This window comes from Aspergillus nomiae, assembly GCF_001204775.2.
Source record: "Aspergillus nomiae NRRL 13137 chromosome Unknown contig00172, whole genome shotgun sequence".
Classification (NCBI taxonomy): domain Eukaryota; kingdom Fungi; phylum Ascomycota; class Eurotiomycetes; order Eurotiales; family Aspergillaceae; genus Aspergillus; species Aspergillus nomiae.
The window spans coordinates 47,210-61,523 of NW_015378227.1; the positions used below are offsets into that span (position 1 = coordinate 47,210).

The window sequence follows — 14,314 nt, forward strand, 5'->3', positions numbered from 1 at the left end:
GTTTTCTCTTCTCGCTATTATTTGACCTTCGAGATACTCGCAGTGTATTGCGCCGACTGGCTCGACTTCTTACTGAGCCTTCTGGTCCCATGACTCTGCTTGTATTCCATCTAGTACGGGACTTGAGAACGAGTAGAATGGTCTCCGTTCCACCGACGGAAGCTGGGTAGTCATTGATACCAGACTGAACGGCGAAGGTAGCGTGCGACTGCCAACATGAAGTCTGATTCCGTGTCGAATAAGGTTTCATGCACACGACTCAAGATTTCTTCTTGGCGGCCGCCTTGGAAAAGAAGTCGCTCATCTTCTTCATTCCCGTGGTGTTCACCTTCTTCAAGTCCCGAACTCCCCGAGATTCTCCCGCCTTCTTTTTCTTCTCCTCTTCCTCCTTGCGCCGCTTCTTCTCCGCCCGTGACTCGGCGCCTTCGTCGTCATCGATGTCTCGCTTCCGGCTGAAGTCTCCCAAAGACCGGGACGCAAGGGCCTCTGCGCGAAGCTCCGCCACATGCTTGAGATGATCATGCATAGGCTTGAAGTCTATAGGGCTCTCGGAGCTGGAGAGTAGCTCATCGACCTTGGCGCGCAGAGCCGCAGACAGGTAGGAGTCCTTCATGAAGGCGAGAGCCGTCGAGATCCTCAGGAGACGAGCCACATCGTCTGAAGCTGCTGGCGCATTTGGCGGCACTTCTGTAGCAGGGGTGGATACGTCGGAGGGCGTAGGGACCGACGTCGAGCTTGCTGTTGTTGCCGGTGTCTCCTTGTCTTCCTGTGGCGTTGCTTCGCCCTCCGTAGGATTGGACGACGCCACATTGGTCGACGCATCCTCTCGCTTGACAGCCATCAGCGGCGTGGACAACGCTTGGCGGATAAAGCGTTCCTCCATGCTGGCGGGAAGTCCCAGTGCGACCATCCGCTCTGCCTTGGCAATCAATTCCCGGAGAAGTTTCGTCTCACTGAATCGGAACATTTTCTCGTCTCCGGCCTCCACTGAATCGCAAATCGCCTCGCTCGCGCCTGTAAGACAGTCCTGAAAGATTCATCGTAGAGAACATGCCGGAAGTGCTTGGGGAGGTCGTCCTGCGAGTCGATGATGTCGTCCAGGGGTTGGAATAGGCCTTTCGCCTGGGAAGAAGTCGGGCATAGTAGAGGAATCAAAAAGAAGACCACGTCTATGGGCGTTGCGATCAACAATTGCGCGGTTTTCGCTACGGTCGCATTTCTGGGCTGGGACTGTTTTCCATCCGGTGCCGTGCTGGTCTCCGCCTTGGGGGTGAAAAGGACACTTCGTGGGGACTGCGAGGAAGAGGTAACCGCGGTGAATTCGTAGATTCCCCGCTGTGGGCAGAAGTAATAGCGCGTGAGTTCTCCGGTTTGGGGGTTGGGCAATTGGAGGAACCGGGCTTGGTCGCTGGCGGAAGAAGGGAGGATGAATGTCTTGCCGGGTTTCTCGGTCGTCAGCGGCGGTTTGGAGGGCTGATCCGGCTTGGATTGCTCGGACGAAGGAGCCGACGATCGGGTGCGCATGGTGAGGTAGGAATAGGACTCGTTTGAGAGAATTGAAGGTTCGAAGTGACTACTAGGTAGTACTAGTAGTGCTAGTTCGTACTCACTGTGTACTCGGTACTAAACGCGTGCCTGAAATTAATTCCAACTCCGAACGCGACATCACGCGCAGCCAATCACGGCCGCAGCTCCGCCGACCAGTAGAAAGCCCAAGCGACAACCTTTCTTTACCAACTAATGCAACTCAACCGTGTGTGTGTGTGTGTTGTATGCCTTGCTGATGACAGACAGTGTCTTGCTGAATGCTCACGTCCTTTCCCTCCCTGTTCACCCCTTCGGTCGTCCAGAGTCATTTATTGTTGCGCCGTCGTCGGCCTCTACTTCTCTCCCTCCATTGGCATTCCCCGCATCCATACGGGCCTGAACATGGCCAAAACCCACGGGAAGGCGCAATCCGAGAACAAATAGTGGCATTCTTAGCGTGTTAATAGTGGTAGCATTGGTGTGGCGCTACCGCAAACCCTGCTTTACCAACGACAAAGAAAATCCAGAGCCCGATGACCAGTAGTGAGTACGAAAAACTTCCCTATCCCTTCCGCGGCCCTGGACTGATGATTCCCGCCCCGAAGTGGTCGACATCTCGTGGCCCCCCAAGTCCCCCAGGGAGGCGCTGCTGAGCTCTCCCAGCGGTCGAAGAAAATATGAAGAGATGCAGCGCCGTCGAGAAAATTTCGCGTCCCCTCTCAAACGTTCCACTACAACCCCGGACCTTCGAACAAGGTCGGGACAGCTCTTAGATGACGGTCTCGAGGACGACGATGAAGATGAGGATGAGGAAACGCTGAAATTGAAGTTAGCAGCTATCGAGGCGCGACTGAAGCTGAAGCAACTGCAGAAAAATCGTGGGAAGCCAGGCACGCCGGGACCGGACGCGCACGACAGAGACGATATACTGTCCAGACCAGGATCGGCGGTGAGCGCCTCGTCACGGGCTCAGGACAATTTCTCAAGGATGAAGAGCGCCAGAGAAGTGTCGAGCAGATTCGAGCCCAATGATGTGCAGGTCCCATTGTCGCCGACACGGCGTCCGGCAGCCGCAGCTCCGCCCGCCTCCCCGCGAAGGTATATACTCGGTATCGACAAGGGCCTCAAAGGCAGTGATGTTTCTCTAAAGCGACCTCCAAGCTCCAGGTCTACCGGCCGACCGACAAGCGGAGGTGGTCTTCGAGACGGCATGGCGTTGCATTCCCACAATGCCCTAACGCAGGCTTTAGCAGGGGAGCCAGGAAACCGCCCCAAGAGCTTCAGTGAGCGAATGGCCGAGAGCAGATCTGCCGACAAAGTCCGAAGGGAACGGGCAGAGAGGCTGCAAGTCAACAGGAGCTCAGCATTCCAATTCGACAAGGCAGAGGTGGACGCATTCAAGGCGGCAGCCGAGGCAAGGAAGGGGTCTCCTACACGGTCACCGACCAGAAATCGACAGACTGAAAGCTTCAGCCGAGATGACATTCTACGGTCATGCAATAATCTCAAGCCTGCAGGCCTGAAAAGAAGCCAGACTCTTCCCAGTGTACGAAGGAACCTTGATCAGGATGAGCCCGGATCATATCTCCATAGACGAAACCAAAAGTCTGAATCGGAAGCACAGACCGCTTCATCTACCAGCTTTGAACATACCGGCTCTGACGACACTCGCGAAGGGAGTGCACCAGACAAGACTCCTGACTCTTCGAAATTCGAACCCTTTTCTTCCCTTCATCTTTCTAACCGTATCCTACCGCACTCCTTTCTAACCCGCACTCTTGCTGACAAGAAGGTTCTCCGCATTCCCGATCTTTTGAGGACCGTGAAGGGGCCCGCCTTCGAGCTACCTGAAACTATCAACGGCGACTACGTGGTCTTTGGGATAGTAGCCTCGAAGTCCGAGCCCAGAGAGATCAAAGACTCGAAAAAGGTGTCTGCAAAAGAAGCCGATCCCTTTGATGAAGGACTCAACAACACCAGCAGATACATGTGCATCCAGCTCACGGACCTGAAATGGACCATTGATCTTTTCCTTTTCGACACCGCTTTCCCGCGGTACTACAGGCTATCCGAGGGCATTCTCATCGCCATCCTGAACCCGACGATTTTGCCCCCGCCGAAGCACAAGCTCGACACCAACAAGTTCAGTCTCGCCATTTCGTCGTCCGACGACAAGGTCCTGGAGATAGGCTATGCGCAAGACATCGGCTTCTGCAAGGCCGTCAGGAAAGACGGCAAGACATGCCAAGCGTGGGTTGACGCCCGCAAGACGGAGTTCTGTGATTTCCACATCGACATCCAAGTTCGCCGCACCCAGTCCCAAAGAATGGGAGTCAACAATGGGACAGGCATGTTCGGTCCGGGTGGGCGCTCTGGGCCACGCACTGGCTTTTTCGGCAATGGCAAAGCGAAGGGCGAAGGGCCCCGAAAGGGACTGAAACCCAACGGAGCACAATACGATTTCCAGTCCCAGTCTCTATACTACGTTGCGCCGGCCCCCAAGTCCCGAGCCGGCAACGGCGGCTCCTCCTTCGTCATGCCAGGCGGCCAGTCTGCCGCTCGACTCATCGACGCCGACGACGAAGACCCATTCATCGCCGCAGGCCGGATGGGCCGCGGAATGGAAAACAAAGAAGAACGATTCCGCCGCCGGCTGGTCGAACAGCAGCGGGAGCGCGATATCGCCCAGAAGCTCACCTCGCGGGGAATCGGGATGGGCGCTGAATATCTTCGGGCTCGAAATCCCGAGAACGTCTCGTCGGAGAATATCACACCGGCAAAGACAACCCCTAACCCGGAGACCCCTTCGAGCCACTCAGGCCTGCTCGGCTTCAGGAAAGCAAACACGGTGAAACTGGGCCCGTTGAAGCGCGCTCATGACGGTTCACACGGCAACAGCGTGAAAAAGACCCGGTTCATCACCGCCAAGGGCATCAAGGAAGCCGGAAGAGATAGCCTGGGGATGTCCACAGGCTTCGATGATGACGATGACGACGAGCTGGATATCATATAAGACAACCAGTACTGCAGATGAACATAGACACAAAAGAACCAAGCCATGTTTTGATGAACGCTAACGTCCTCAATAGAGGCTCTTGGAGTTGTTGGAGTTTCTTTCTTTCCTTCCCTTTCCTTTCTTTTTTCTTTTTCTTTCTTTCTTTTTTTTTTGTTACCCTTGCATGTACCCTTCTACTCGGCGCTTCTTATACTTTGATAGTCCCTTTTGGCTGCCTTTATATCTCTTACTTCTAGCAGGCTACGGAGTATTTTATACCTCTTATTCAATCCATTCCTTTGAATAACCTGTACAGCCATACACAAACATCAAGATTATATATGTTTAGCGCGTAGCTCTGAGCGGAAAGAGTAGGCAGTGGCATTGAATTGTATACCTTCTGCGATTAGATGGGTTACAGAGGACAATAGTAGAGATGATATTGGTTGTTCATTGGATATCTAAACTAAAGCTATCGAGAGAAGAGCTCAAATACACGCCGGGCTCAGAGGCAGGAAAAAAAGCATGAGAAACAAAAAAACAAACTCCATCCAGTAATGTGCTTGCCAGCCAAATCCCGATACCTGTCCATTTACCCATTCCCGTATCCCATTCCGACTGCTGCCCAACAAAGACTTGATTGTATGAACAGACGCAAACCGAGCGCAGCCGGACTTTTAAAAAAAGGTTCTTAGCCCTGAATCTTGGCATTCAAGAAAAGTCAACATGTCTGGATAACCAGAATCGCCATTAGGAAAAAGACGTAAAAATTCAGAGCATCAAAAGCTGAATCACATCGCATGCCAATAACATCTGAAATTATGTAGGTCAGGACGATGTGGCGGCAGCTCGGCTTCCTCTGGTTTTCTTGGTAGCCGGGCCACCGGGGCTACCGGCCGTCTCAGCAGCGTCCCTCTTTCTGGCCTTGGACCCTGCGGGGACAGGAGTCGGTTTCCTTCTCAGCCAACCATCAAAGGGACTAACGCGTTTCTTTTTGGTCTCTGGGACCGTAGGTGTTGTGTGCTCCGAATCATCACGCTTGGCTCGAGGACGCAATGAGCGTATTGTCGCACCAGGCGAGGGAGGGGTATCAACAGTATTTGGTGGAGGAGTGACTGGCCGCTGCTTCATCTCAACGTCGACGGGGCGATCGACAGTTTCTGCGACATCAGGAACGACCATGTGGTCCTCTATATCAGTAGCTGCTTCTTCATCGACATCGCTAGCATAATTTGACGGAGGCGCGCGGTCGTTTGCTGCGGGGAAGAGCACACGAGGCTTGATGGACGAGCGAGTGAGTGGTCGAACGTTGGCAGTAATGTCTTCATCCAACAAATCCGGGCGAGCTGCAAGCAAGCCCAGGTCGTCATCTTCATCATCGCCATCACTCTCAACTGGCTCGACGAACTTGCGGAAGATTTTCTTGCCACGGCTGCAGAATTCGTTAGCGAGGACGCTCGACAGATCTCGAAGAATATACTTACAATACATAAGTCATGCCATCGTCACGTTTGACTGATTCGTCAACTTCCTTGTCACGCTTGCTTTGCTCTGCCCTGCGCCTCGAAAATCGTGTAGGGGCAGTGGGCTTCTTGCAGAATGGGTTGTCTTCGCTTTCATCCGGCTCTGGAATTCGGTCACGAGAGTCGGTGTAAATTTGGATATCAGATCCGCCCTGAGCATTGTCGTCAAAGCTATCCAGTGAAAAGCCGGTGTATTTCTTGCTCCTCTTGGTACGTCCCGAGGGCGGAGGGAAAAGAGTGCGTGCCGTGCTTCCAACATCGCCGACCGCTTTCTTCTTTGGCGTTTTGGCAGGTGTTGGCAGCATTCCCTGTGACATGGTGGTCCGGAATGCGTGTAAAGGACGAGTTGAGTTGGAAGGCTCCGATGTGCCGAAAGGATCTGAGTCGTCTAGTTCAGAGGCGCCATCCAGCAGGAAACTGCCGATCCGATCTGTTGTCTTCTTGCGGGGCGATCTGCGAGCAGATTCGGGTGGTGACAATGCTCCCAGTTCCTTATGTTGCTTCTTTGTACCTTTCAAACTCTGCGATGGCGGAAAATTCGGCGGAGGAGTTGTGTGTCTCTCCTTTGATGCCCGTTGACCGGCTAGCCGCGCCGAATGCCGCGTAGAGTACGGCTCATATTGGTCGTATCCGGGTCCATGTCGTGGAGTGGGAGGCACCCGAAGAGTTGACGGCGGCGGAGGTGTCGTCGCCATTGTGAGAGATGTTCAACACTCAGAACTCGGATTATGCACACACGATATCGAGCAGTAATGATTGAAGACGAGGTTCGTGACCAAGAGTGGTTGTCAGGCGTGGACGATGTGAGCGGTAAAATTGGGCGGTCGCGAGTCCAAGGGGTACCAAGGGAGGAAAGACGCGCGCGAGTACGCCAAAAGCCGACCGAATGACGGGTAGAACTCTGAAGCTCGACTAGCGATCGATTCGTCTATGGGGTCGAGTGGGTATGATCCGATGGATAATTGTGGAAAGAAAAAAGGAGAGAATTAAATTAATTAATTCTTATCGAGCGATAAAGGGAACGATAGCGATGGTGGAGGAGAAAACGAGAGGGTTGGAAGAAGTTTGGTGTTGGTGACGGGGGGGAGCAACGAACGAGGAATGCTTGACGTCGACCCAGCCACACATTTAACAGTGAGGCTGAACCAATCACCCGCCCCACCGCCCCTCCTCAGGCATTGATTCACCATTCCCGCCTTAGGTCTTAGGCGACGATAAGTCACCATAACCCAGCACTTATCTACACGTGCAGACAACTAAAATAGTCCGATTTGTTTGCTGTCCCTCTTCCCCTCCACAACCACAACTATCCCCACCCTTAACCTTGCAAACCATGGCTTTCCGCAGCACGGCGGAGGAAATGGAACGACTCCAACTCTCCGATGAAGACACAGACGACCTCTGGGATTCTCCCTCCAAGCGGGGCAGTAGGAAATTGAATCGAATACCCGTGAAAGAAGAGAGCACCACACCCCCGCCCATATCCTCCCACGATGGTGAAACGCTGTTCGACCGCCAAGAGGCGCGTGAGGCAGCCTTGCGGAACGAGTTACAGAGTGTCCGGAACATCAATCAGGTGATTGAAGGCCTTCTGAATAGCCTTGATCGGGCAAAGGGTAACATGGATGTATGTCGAATCTTTTATTGACTTTCCCAGTCAAGCCGTTTCCGGATCGCCAATTTAACAAAAAAACCTACAATAGACCGTTTCGCGTACCGTTGATTCCGCGTCAACATTACTAAACACTTGGACGCGAATTCTATCTCAGACTGAGCATAACCAGCGGTTGATCCTCAATCCAAACTGGCAAGGTGCTGTTCAAGATGTTGCGGACTTGGAGAACGAAGAGCGCCTCAAGCAACAAGCCGCGGAAAGACGGGAACGAGAGTTGCAGGAACAGAGAGAGGCAGCGGCTCGGAGAGCCGAGGAAGAAGAGAAGAGAAGAACGCAAGCCGCTGCTCGAGGCACACGTGGCAGGGTCCGCAGTAGCGGTCTGGGAAGAACACCAAGTGTCTCCTACTCACGAACCAATCCGAGTGCAACAAGGACCACATCCACTGCGACAAGAGGATCTACAACCACAAATACACGGAGACCGGTCAGCGGAATTGCCCGAGGCCCTAGCGTTACGCGTGGTCGAGGTAGAACTTGAAGAGCTTTGCATAAATGACGAGACGTCTTCATGTACATTACGAGATTTCAATGAGGTAAAAACTTGCAATATGATACCCAGGAGCATAGACGGTATACAGCCCTTTTTTCTTCTATTTCTTTTTTTTCCCAGGTCAGTGTAAATTGGTGTAGTGCAGTCGTAAACATGATACTCGGGTAGGAGATTTATCAACACGACGCGTTTTCTGCCTCAGGCGCCAAGACGTCACCGCCATCATGAGCGGCCGATAAAGCTTTACCACCTGATAAGAACCTCACGCCATAATCCCGACGTCCACCTTGCCTGCGATCGCTATATCGAGCGCAATGAATTTCGCTCCCTATCAGGATGAATCCCCCGAGGTCGAGCGGGCAATGTCGCCTGCCCTCGGCGATGCCAATCGCGTGAAATCGCCCATTCTCAGATCTCCTGTCGGCTCTCCTCCAATCCCAAATCTCGCATCTAACGCGCTTCCGTCACCGAGTCACTTTACCGGTGGAGTTCAAACAGGGGCAACTGGGTTCGGAAATAATAGTTATGGCGGAGATGTTGAAAGGGGGAGATGGAACATGGGAGCTTTTGATACGAGTCTACCCATCCGTATGGATTTTGAAGCTATGCTGGCATATCTGCTTCTGCCTCCTGCGGGTGGTGTCTTCCTTCTACTAGTAGAACACAAAAGCGATTATGTACGGTAAGTGTCAAAACAAACCCGATGATGCAATTCCTGGCAAATTTACTAATGTTATGCAGCTTTCATGCATGGCAGTCAAGTATGCTTTTTACCGTCATGTTTGTATGTCAAGCCACGTGTCCGACCTTGCGTGAAATGCGCGCTTACAGTTCGTTAGATAATCCATCTCATATTCGCTTGGTCAAGCTTTTTGTCATGGACTCTGCTCCTATGCGATTTGGCCATGATCGGTTTCTTGAGCATGCGTGCTTATCGCGACGGTAAGTCAAGGCATAGGCTGAGAAACACCCTGTAGTACTAACCAAGTCCCAGTTGACACACTTGATCACTACGAAGTGCCCATATTTGGCCGTCTGGCAAACTCCTTTGTTGACGACGAATGAAACTAATTCCGCTTTCAATGGCGATGCATCCGTTTCATATACCCCCCTATGTTCCTCTCGCCGACAAAGCATCGTCTTTTTCCCACGGGAAAAACCCCCAGAATCTACGCATTGGGGATGAATTTTCCATTGTATAATGATGACCCAAAAGGGTTATTTGATTTACCTACTACACCCAGAACATGTTTTCCAGAAAGTGGATGGGTGCACATATCAACCTAGCACATCCCAACCCCACCAATGTACATACATACAACATGCCCATGTACTCTAAATCCATGTATTCAAGCCACATCTTTGCGTGAAGGATTCCTATCCCATTCTTGCACTCAACATACCCACACCCGTGCACTGCCCGCAAATTCACAGGATCAATGTGGAGTTAATCTGTTCACGTTTGTCGCAATATCCCGCCCTCAAATTCACTCCCACGCCCCAAATAATACCAACCACTAAGCTATGCTATACACAATTTCTCTCGTGTTCGATCCTCGTCTACACACAAATTCCAGAATACCACACTTAATTCCATCCATTCTTTTCTCTCCCATCGAGCTATTAAGCTCGTGATACCCTCATACTATACCTGTATCCAGGTTGCGAAACAATTGCTCTACCGAGAGCTTCTTTGTGATGACCGAGCCCTAAGAGTCTTCCCTCTCTCTACGCACGATACATACATACGTCCTCGGTTCAGACCCAATTAGACGAACTCCGATTACGACTGCCCCGATCCCGATGTGTCGGGTCACACGCGTTATCCACAAGGAGTGCGGACATGTCAACGACCATGTCGATATGGATTGTAACAGACCGAAGCTCAAGCTCAAGGATGCTCGGTGCGATGCTTGGGATCAGCCGCACTGCGCCATAACCTATGTTCGTCTTTTGAAGTCCGCGGAGGGGTACGAGTGCATGAAATGCAACAATGAGTTGTCTGACGATGAGAAATCGAATGGTTCTTGACCGTGGCTCGAGATATGCGGGCTTGAGGTCCTCTCCATGACGTTAATAAGGATACATTGGGCCGTGCGAAAATGTGGGTTCTGGCTTTTACTTCTATAATACTTGTTGTGCCCTAAGTCGGTGGTGCGTTCTAGGGCCTGGCTGGACCAGAAGCATTTCGGCGCAGAAACAGATGTGATTTAATGAGAATTGGCAATACTTGCTTTCGTGCATTGCAATGCCGTTTGAGACCACTCATCACTAATCAAATAATTATTACTCAAATTATAGAAAGTTGTAGGACAGAATCGGACAACAGAGGGCAGGAACCATGGAATAGTTCTGGAACGTGCACGTCTGCCGTTGTCAAGTACAGGAATAGAGACCAAACCAAGAACGAACGCTGGCTTCTCAAGAACTCGAAATTCAAAGGAAAAAAAGGAGGGTAGAAGGCAAACAAAAGGTATGGGTTAAGTCAAAAACAACAACTGGGTGATATCAATCGTAAGCAATCTGGAACACGAAGGAAAAGCATGTGCACCAAGAACATAGAAAATCCCATAGAAGTCGTGTAAATCCGTATCTACATCATGAACACATGATAAACATCGTTCACCTGTACACAGGCTGTTCATGAAATGGACATTATTTAGATAATTTGCAAATAATTGCTGGGGACCAAACCAGGTCGTCCGCGGGTAGTAGTAACTTCGGCTTCCCACCAGCCGTCGTCTTGAAGTCGAATGACCGAGAGGACATCACCTTTGGCGAAGCCAGTTCTTCGGGAATTGCAGCAGTATAGCTATACATGGCTCGAGCTGTAGGCACAATGTTAGTTGAAAGTCTCATCACGCAGTGAGGTTTTCGTTTGCTTACCAAAATGGAGAATGGGGCGACCATCCCGGCTGAACTGTCTGCCAGGATCCGCAACGGCCAGAGTCCTGCTCCTGGACCTGCTCCTATGGCTTCCCCCGTCATAGTAGGACCCTGGCCTTCCAGCTTGTCTTGGAGAACCGTACATGTCAACTTGGTTGGAGAGCTGCAACTCCATGCCTCCAGCACTCGACGGGCGGGATTGTTGCCGGAACTGTGGCTGCGGTGAAACGCCACGGCTCATGGGATTAGGAGAAGTTCGCCTTGGGTACTCGCGGGGCGAGTATGCTGCATCTGCTGGCCGCTGGGGTGGGGTAGAGACAGTCGGTGACTGACTGAACCGACTTCTCATACTGCTGGATTGGTATGTGCTAGGGCTTGGGCTTGCTCCTCTGCTGTACTGACTCATGCGGGTATCCACACGGGGGCTGCTGACGTTGGGACTTGCGCTTCGTCTTGGGGTGGGGGACCTGGCACGAGGTACATCTTGGGATTGTGCACGGTTTCTAGTTGCGAGGCCCGAGGTGTTGCTACTACCACGTAGCATGTTATTAGTTTGTCCTGTGTACTTCTGCGTCGTCTTCTGCATTTGCGCGGAGGTGAACGCCGGCTGCGGGGCATCAAGACGTTTCACCGAAGAGTCGTTATATGACGGAGGCGGAGTCGCCACAGATGCGCTGCTGTAATTTGAACTAGGAGCTGAAGGGTTTGGTGTAGCAATGCCATGGTATCTGTCAGCAGAGATCCGGGTGGTGGACTGCTTGCCCGCCCCTTTTAGATCAGCCAGGGCCCGCGCAATTGGATCAAGCTCTTCTTCCACAGTCTTGGCTGCCTGAGATGCCTTCACTTTGTCCTTATCAGGTGATGCGACGTCAAATACATTGTTGCCGACATTAAGCTGGAAATTGGCTCTCGGATCCACAGGCTCAGGGCTACTGGATAGCTGATCGTTTCCAGGAGCAGAAATTGGCGGCTGGGGCTGAGGAGCTTTGGTTGGGCTTGATGGCTTTGACGTATCCCATGTGCCACGAGAAGGTGGCTGTGACGGGCCAGAGTTGCGCTCCTTGTCATGGCGACTCTTTCGTCGGAATGGGCTGTTGCTAAAGAAGGCGCTCCTCTTCTTCTGAATTTGTTTATCCGTCCCCATGCCATGAAGTGGCACGCCATTTGTCGGCTTTGTTGGGGATTGTCTGGCGCTGGGAGGTTCCTGACTGGACATAGAAGTTGGATTGGAGATCTCACTCTGGGAATCACGGCTCGATGGTCGGTAGGCGCTATTTGTGCCAGAGCTCCGCTCGGAAGGAGGTCCGGTCCTGCAGAACATGGTCATACCATCCGTTGGATACGCATTGTGAGGCACACTGCTAATCTCTCCATGCTCGCTAGGGTCGTAGTTCGGTGGCAGTTGACCACCCCGGCGAAGATCCAAGGGCGCTGGCTGTTGCGTCGCCTTTTGCGGAGTGATGGTAGTTTCCCTACTTGTAGGCGTAGGGGGGTTATTATGAACGACCTTGCTTGCCAGGTCGGACTGTGGGTCGTGATGCGATTCATAAGTTGATGGTTGCGGGGAGGAACTGCGAAACGCCGGATTGATTGTACGCTGGAATTGGGCTACAGAGAAGCCATCTTCTTCTGAGGCCTCCGAGCTGGTATCGTTAATATCACCCCGACAGAAATTAATGAAGCGGGGAGGGTCTGGGATATCTTGGCCAGTTCCCCTTTCCTTGATGAAGTAGATGATATCCTTCTCAACCTCACAGCCTTCCAACGAAAGGCGGATCTTCTCGCACGACTAATAACAAGTTTAGCAGGCATTCCATATTAGCAAGAGGTGACACATACAGCATCATCGCTAACACAAACAGTAGATGCAATGTTTGCATAAGCCCACAGACTACTTTTAGTGAAGTCGAGTCGTTCCTCTTCGAGATCTTGGAATTTCTAGATGCTCATTAGTTTCATCCACCAGTCGCTCGGGTCGTCCTTCGGGACATACGTCACAGGCTGATTTCCATTCTTTATTCCAGCGACCAGTCGTCTCTTCAAGCACTTTAATGGCAGCTTCATACTCGCTGCTGCTGGAGGCCAGCTGAACCTGCGTCTTCTCCAGCTTCGCTTTGTTTTTGCGTTCTTCCTGTCCCATGACCATATGTCCTTGGGCAAGGTATCCCTTGATTCTTAGGCAGTCTTGCTCGTACCGATCTCGGGTCTACAGTCTAATCAGTACGTTCCGACTCAAGAAGCTTGTAACTTCAACTTACCTTATTCACTGTCTGAGTCTGCTGCATCTTGGTTTTCAGCAGGCGCTCGATCCCTGTTTGTATGATCTTTCTCCGCTCCTTCGATCCACCAGCAAACGCTACCAATGGCTCTTCTAACTCCCTTTTCATCTGTCCTGCGATAGCTCCATGTGCCTTGGCAATTGCCTCTGTTTCGCCGCGGACAACATCGAAGGAAGACCGAAGGGAGCCTAGCTCGGTCGACCCAAGGGGTTTTCGGCAAAGAGCCAGCAGCTTGCGTGCATATTCCTCTTCAATGGCAGCACGGACTGTTCACTTCATTAGAATCTAATGACCAGCGCGCAATTCGGAGCACATACTGTTATAGAACGTCTTGAGTTCATCGCAAGACACTTTGGCAGTGTGCATGCGTTCAAGCATGGGTCCAACACCTGCGTCATCCTTCCCCCAGAAATTGTTGGCAACTATTATGATAGATAGCGTTAGTAGGGACTACTCATGGTATTGTTGGATCTGTCTAGGGGTCCTACAGGACATGGCCACTGTTGGCCCATCAGCACTGTGCCGGGCATATTTTTTTTTTTTTTTGCAGATTATAGTCGGTCAATCCTTCCGAGCTTTGGCCAGCCTTTGCTCATCTGATCACCGGAAATCGAAAAATATAACAAGGAGCAGGATCGAATGTAGTCCAACAAATAAATAAATGAAAGCAATACGACTATCCGAATAAGATTCCGGAGAATTAGGGAGGCAGGAGATCAGTCTGGAGAATAACCCCGGAGACGGCAAAGGGGGAAGAAGGGGAGAAAGAAAGCCAGGAACCACGGAAAGAATGGGCAGAACAGCAGCAGAATGGAGCTGAATCTGGTGGAGCTGATCCTCAGGTCAGGTAAGGTTGAGTCTGGAATGGATGACGGGCGATGTTTACAGCTCCACGTTTCTCGGGGCAACCGGTCCATCACGGGGGCACGTCATTTAATT

The 14,314-nt window shown here is 51.8% G+C and overlaps 5 protein-coding genes across 5 annotated transcripts; 2 read left to right on the forward strand and 3 right to left on the reverse strand.

Annotated features, from left to right (window-relative positions):
* Positions 1–259: 259 nt before the first annotated feature.
* Positions 260–1,524, reverse strand: ANOM_007093 (uncharacterized protein; the record flags this gene model as incomplete). The annotated part of the gene is made up of 2 exons (XM_015552349.1): positions 260–1,027; positions 1,051–1,524. 2 exons carry the CDS (start codon positions 1,522–1,524, stop codon positions 260–262), a joined length of 1,242 nt encoding a protein of 413 aa, XP_015406046.1.
* A 688-nt stretch (positions 1,525–2,212) lies between these two features.
* Positions 2,213–4,540, forward strand: ANOM_007094 (Mcm10/DnaG-type zinc finger protein; the record flags this gene model as incomplete). Its single annotated transcript, XM_015552350.1, has 1 exon — positions 2,213–4,540. The coding sequence occupies one exon, from the start codon at positions 2,213–2,215 to the stop codon at positions 4,538–4,540; it is 2,328 nt and encodes a 775-aa protein (XP_015406049.1).
* An 810-nt stretch (positions 4,541–5,350) lies between these two features.
* ANOM_007095 (uncharacterized protein) lies at positions 5,351–7,031 on the reverse strand (the record flags this gene model as incomplete). The annotated part of the gene is made up of 2 exons (XM_015552351.1): positions 6,007–7,031; positions 5,351–5,954 (listed from the first exon to the last, which is right to left on the reverse strand). Exons 1-2 carry the CDS (start codon positions 6,738–6,740, stop codon positions 5,351–5,353), a joined length of 1,338 nt encoding a protein of 445 aa, XP_015406048.1. The 5' UTR covers positions 6,741–7,031.
* Positions 7,032–7,378: 347 nt separating this feature from the next.
* Positions 7,379–9,286, forward strand: ANOM_007096 (uncharacterized protein; the record flags this gene model as incomplete). Its single annotated transcript, XM_015552352.1, has 6 exons — positions 7,379–7,672; positions 7,749–8,024; positions 8,546–8,892; positions 8,952–8,994; positions 9,050–9,152; positions 9,205–9,286. 6 exons carry the CDS (start codon positions 7,379–7,381, stop codon positions 9,273–9,275), a joined length of 1,134 nt encoding a protein of 377 aa, XP_015406051.1. The 3' UTR covers positions 9,276–9,286.
* A 1,154-nt stretch (positions 9,287–10,440) lies between these two features.
* On the reverse strand, positions 10,441–14,018 carry ANOM_007097 (formin-binding protein HOF1). The gene is made up of 7 exons (XM_015552353.1): positions 13,864–14,018; positions 13,693–13,797; positions 13,355–13,641; positions 13,090–13,302; positions 12,936–13,034; positions 11,097–12,885; positions 10,441–11,038 (listed from the first exon to the last, which is right to left on the reverse strand). The coding sequence occupies exons 1-7, from the start codon at positions 13,868–13,870 to the stop codon at positions 10,866–10,868; spliced, it is 2,673 nt and encodes an 890-aa protein (XP_015406050.1). The 5' UTR covers positions 13,871–14,018; the 3' UTR covers positions 10,441–10,865.
* Positions 14,019–14,314: the final 296 nt, after the last annotated feature.

Bases quoted from the DNA above. Each gene is read 5' to 3' on its own strand.
- ANOM_007097 (XM_015552353.1), bottom strand. The intron at 13,303-13,354 runs GTAAGTTGAAGT...ATTAGACTGTAG, and splicing joins AGACTCAGACAGTGAATAAG to ACCCGAGATCGGTACGAGCA. The intron at 12,886-12,935 runs GTATGTGTCACC...ACTTGTTATTAG, and splicing joins TTTGTGTTAGCGATGATGCT to TCGTGCGAGAAGATCCGCCT.